Consider the following 5,097-nt stretch of genomic DNA (forward strand, 5'->3'; position numbering starts at 1 on the left):
ACCAGCGGACTCCGCCTCATCAAAGAGTACCGAGGACGGCACTGTGTCTGGGATTTCAACAGGCAAGTTTATGTTTATAGCGTTACTGCAACTTAACACGTGCATCGTGCTGAGTTAGCGTGTAGCCTTATTTCATTGCTGCGTAGCTAGCTAAATAAAAAAGCTCTCTGCTCTTGAGGAGCTATTTGCTGATGAAGACATGGCAGTTGAAGCAGTTGAGAACAGTTCTAGCAACACAGACAAGATTCATGAGGAGATCCAGCGGTACAGAGGTCTACCGTCTACTTTAACTTCTGTGAATGCAGTGACCTGGTGGTGGAATGTGAGGGACAATATGCCAATGCTATCAAACTTGGCAACCAGGTATCTCTGTGTGCAAGCATCATCCACACCCTCAGAGCGTACATTTTCTACTGCTGGAGACACCATCAGCCAGGACCGGGCTTGTTTGTCTCCTGAGAAAGCAGACATGTTAATCTTTCTGAAGAAGAACTGCTAAGAATTTAACAGTGACCCTTAGACACTGACTTGTTTCCAAATGTTCTTTTTCACTGAAAATATTTTACTTTGAATGGAAAAATCTGAGCTAAAAATAAAACTCAAGATTTGAACTTTATTATGTTGTGTAATTTTCTTTTTCTCAGAATTGATATTATAAAACTGGTATTGAAAAAGGTATCGTTCAGGAACCGATATTGAAGTAAAGGTATCGGTATTGGTACCGGTATCGAAGATTTTTGATTGATACCCAGCCCTACACACCTCTGGGGCAGCTGGTAAAACAGGCCTTTGGAGTGAGCAAACACTTTTCAATCGTGATACAAAATTGACTGTCACCTATCAGAAATCATTTTCTATTTTTTTTCCCCCTGTAAATGACTTTAGTCACGGTTACTTGAACAAGGGTCGTCATAAACAGATGATTTAAGGTGTAAATGTCTTGTTTTATCAAATGCAACTCGGTTATTTAAAAAGTTGAGGATGTCAATTTAAAAACAAAAATAGTTTGAAACGGTCATATCAAGTAAAAGGTCACTCTGAGGGGTCTCAATGCACATCCTATCTCACAATTTGAATGCAGTGTGAATTTTCCTAGTCGGGGACTCATTTTTTTTTTTTATTCTGACATCACGTGAAGGCAGCACACGCCCTATCTTCCAATGCTGCCCAATGTTTACCAAAGTGAAAAACTATTTGTGTATCCGCCCGGCAATTCGGATGCGCTCCAAAATTCATTGGGTTATCCTGGGCCCGTTCTACTTCCATGCACATTACATGTAAATCTGGCCAATAGTTTTTTCTCTGGAAATCTGCTGACAGACCATCAAAACCAACAAAACAACATGCAGACAAACCAAACCGAAAACATAACCTCCTTGGTGGACGTAATATTTATTAATAAATGAAGACTCTACATCTTTATCCTCAGTCCCCTGATTTGGATAAGGAAGCATTCAATAAAACCAATACAACTGGACATGTGCAACATTCAGCTGGTCCTCCCTAGGTGCTGACACATTTACCACAAAACAAAATATTAAATCAATACATACATATTTGACTGACTTACAGAAAAGAAAAGAAAAAAACAACGTACAGACTTTTTACCCTCTCACTCAAACACTCGGCTTTCTTTTCACAGCCGCACTATTTATTTCCCTGACAGACTGTCACGGCAATCAGCCTCATACTGCTCTCACAAAAGGACACAGTCTCCTTTCAATGTCATCCCTTCAGTCTTTATAGCTTAATGTCGGATATAGAGGGCTGGGGAGGGGTTGATAGTGGGATCAGGCAGCACATCACCATACAGTACCGAGCATATTTTGCAAAAGGGGGGGTGTCGTCATCACAGCCACCAACCGATATATAATTGTATAATGTACTTGCTGTCATTTCAACTACTTGCATGTCAGAATTTCTAATGCAGCGCGACAGATAATAACACTGAGTGAGCGGTTAATCGATACGCTCAAGGACTTTGCAGATAGCGGCGTCCTTGAAGGGGGCCAATTACCAATCAGCACTCAAGTGGACTTTTGATGGAGCAAGTTTAAATATAAATGGTGATTTAAGGGCCCACAAATTAGGACTAGGCTATAGGCGATGAAAAAGCTGCTGATACAGCATGTGGTGTGGCTGCAAGGAAAAGAGATGAGATCCTCTGCTGCTGGAAAAGTCTTCCTGCTCATATAAACAATTAAGTGTTGGGCCTCACACCAACCACAGAGGCTTTTTAGCTAAGACTTGCATATGCTGTCAAGTGTCTGCATGAGCTACTCTGGTGTTCATTTAGGCAGACTGAAACTTGAATCACTTTCAGCGTGGACACACAATACGGTGCACCTGTAATAACAGCCCGCCAGTGTGTGTGTGTGTGTGTATGTGTGTGTGACACTGGACAGAGTATTTCTGGGAAGCCACATAAAGGGTGTTGTGGCGACAGTGTCAGCCTGTAACAGAAGAAAGCCGCCCGGTGTCTCAGAAGTCCCTGTGAATCTCCTCAGTGCATCCAGGCAGCTCTCTAAACGTGTCAAGGTGTAACACGACGCCCTCATGAAAGAGCTGCAGACACAATAACAGGTCTAGCCTCCAGCTCTGTGCTGTAGCTCTGCTACAGGGGACAATGTGCTGCTCTGCTCACTTAGACAAACTCACAGTAGCAGCCCGGCATTCATAATTCACACTGCTCAAGTCTATTTGAACTGGAAATTAAAAAAACAACGCAGACATTTGACAAAAATTTAAGACTTTGCCTAAGATGAATTCAGTTATCCAAATTGTTATTGAGATGTGTCAGTTAATTTGAGAAATAAAACATTAACCATTAAAGTTATGACAGCGTAGTAAATGTCCCTTCTTTCCTTTGAGCCTTTAATTTCTGGGGAAATGCAGCATGAACATTTTTTTTTTTTTTTTAAAGTCCTCTAAAACTTTCTCCATAAAAACACAGATAGTAGCCAGGCAAATGCAGTATCTTTAACGACAACAAAGTGCCCTCCATAACGTGAGTTATCCCTGTGAAGACTGTATGCTCATTTTCATCCACACAAAATAGGTTTCTGTGTAAAGACCAGAAGGATAACCATGTACAGAGATCCAGGTGCAGTCATTCCACACCTGTGTCAGCTTCACTTGAGTGAGGTTTTAAGAGGAATACTGGTGTCGTTAAAAAGCCATGCAACTTTGTTTGAGCCCAGAGCCAAATGTCAAAAAATGCCACGGTTTATGCTGTTCACTATCAAACAATTAGCAACATATTCAAACGGAAGTTAAACCAAGCCGCGAGAAAGACAAGATAAATCTCATAAAAATGCGTCCATATATTTGGGGTACATGCTAGCCAAAGAGTTACCAGGAGACTTAATGAAACGCATACAAGCTAGCTAAATACAGACAACGCATGGTAAACAAAAAAAAAAAAAACTGCTCGTGCAAGTTCAAATTCCTCGGTTTCTGCAATATTTAAGTTCAGCCCTACTCGATACCGCGCTTTGCAAACGCTCCAGTACTAAGCTTCATCTCTGTCTGCCCTTTTCCATGTGGACCTGACAGAAATGAAAATAAAGTTTTCAGCAAAAGTGAAAAACAAGTGCTACATTTAACTGCCGCGCGCGCGAAGTGTGCGCCCAACTCATCCCAAACGAGATGTCACTACGTATCAAAGCGAAATGTCATCAGCTCCAACAGCAACATTAGATATGCAACACAGAGAGGAAATGTCTGCTTTTATTATAGTATTAAACGGAAGAAGACAATGTCCGCTAAAGCTCGTCAACAGTCTCAAACATGTTGCTGCATTTGGACAACTAACCCTAACCCAATGCACGCACTGTCCAAAGAGAAGAAAAGAGGCACTCAAAAACAGCGCGTGGACACGTTTCACACTAATCTCCCGATGAAAGTCCTTTCAAAACCCCTCACATGTATAACACAGCAAGGCTTAGTCATGAACAAACAAACTTACCCAATGACAGGAACGGTTTGGTTTCCATGTCTGTCTGGTAGGTTAGCTCATGCCAGCTGAGACGACCGCGTCTGGGAGTTTTTCACTGGCGGCTGCTCGAGCACACCAGACCGGACCCGGGCGCGTCTGCGGCGGCGGCTGCTGCTGCTGCTCCTGCTTCGGTTCTCTTCAAGTAGACTCGGCACGAAGCGTAAAAGTGACAGCTCGATGTGTGGTAGTCTCAAAAGATAACGTCTCGCTACCTCTGTTTGCTCACTGAGCTGCTGCGCTCGCGCTCCTCTCCCTCTCGTGCTCCGGTGTACAGCAACTCCAACTACTGGATCTGCACTGCAAAAGGGACCTGTGCAGGGGGTACTCCCACCAACGTAGGCCGAGCTGCAGCGACACCGCCACAAACAGGAGCCTTATCGTGAACTTTGAAATGAACAACACAAAAAGACAGACAAACACGCAGCGCATTTCATCACAGCCAACCTATTAAAAGGTCTGTAAGTTTCCTCGAGGTAGAGGTTTTCCAAATCACGTGGAGCCCTTTCAGTTGAGTAGATAGGCTACTTATTCTTTTCACTGCTTATCTCCTGTTATTTTAACCTGGTCACATTATGTTAAACCCCGGCTGTTGGCTCAGTAGATAGATATTTCAACCTACTCACCGCCAAAGCTGCTCTAACATAATATAAAATAAACACACTCACCTACACAGAAGGAATGATAACATTTTATCCAGTGTGAATCTGGCATCAAATCCACTTATTGAATCTCAATCGTTTTGAATGTCAAACTTTAGGTTTAACTACAACATGGATTAAAGGACTATTGAATTCTTTTTTAATAAAGAACTTAAAATCCATGACTTTTTATTAATTCATTACAAAAATGCTTCTTTATAAAGTTTTTCCTGCACATTTGCAAACGGAAAATTATTCAGATTCAGAGATTTAAAACTTTTTTCAATGCCTAGGGATAAAAATATATCTTTGTCATGTGTCCATGTACAAACACAGCACAATTGTGGGCACCATAAAAGAGTTTCAACACTCAAACAAATCCAGATATTTCACCAACTTTGCCAATTGGCTATCCCAATGTGTTTATATAGTGCATCCAATCCAAGAAAGTTGTGCAAGCTA

The 5,097-nt window shown here is 41.9% G+C and overlaps 1 protein-coding gene across 4 annotated transcripts in view; it reads right to left on the reverse strand.

The window, feature by feature from the left end:
- Nucleotides 1-4,384, reverse strand: part of rxraa (retinoid X receptor, alpha a) — a 115,271-nt gene extending 110,887 nt beyond the window's left edge. Inside the window, exon 1 of one of the 4 annotated variants that reach the window (XM_034895695.1) lies at nt 3,968-4,384. In XM_034895695.1, the coding sequence (XP_034751586.1) occupies nt 3,968-3,995 (28 nt within the window). In that variant the 5' untranslated portion in view covers nt 3,996-4,384. The remainder of the gene's footprint in view (nt 1-3,967) is intronic. The other 3 variants (XM_034895694.1, XM_034895698.1, XM_034895696.1) reach the window with 3 other exon arrangements.
- Nucleotides 4,385-5,097: the final 713 nt, after the last annotated feature.

This window comes from Etheostoma cragini, chromosome 16 (genome assembly GCF_013103735.1).
Source record: "Etheostoma cragini isolate CJK2018 chromosome 16, CSU_Ecrag_1.0, whole genome shotgun sequence".
NCBI classification, from domain to species: Eukaryota; Metazoa; Chordata; class Actinopteri; order Perciformes; family Percidae; genus Etheostoma; species Etheostoma cragini.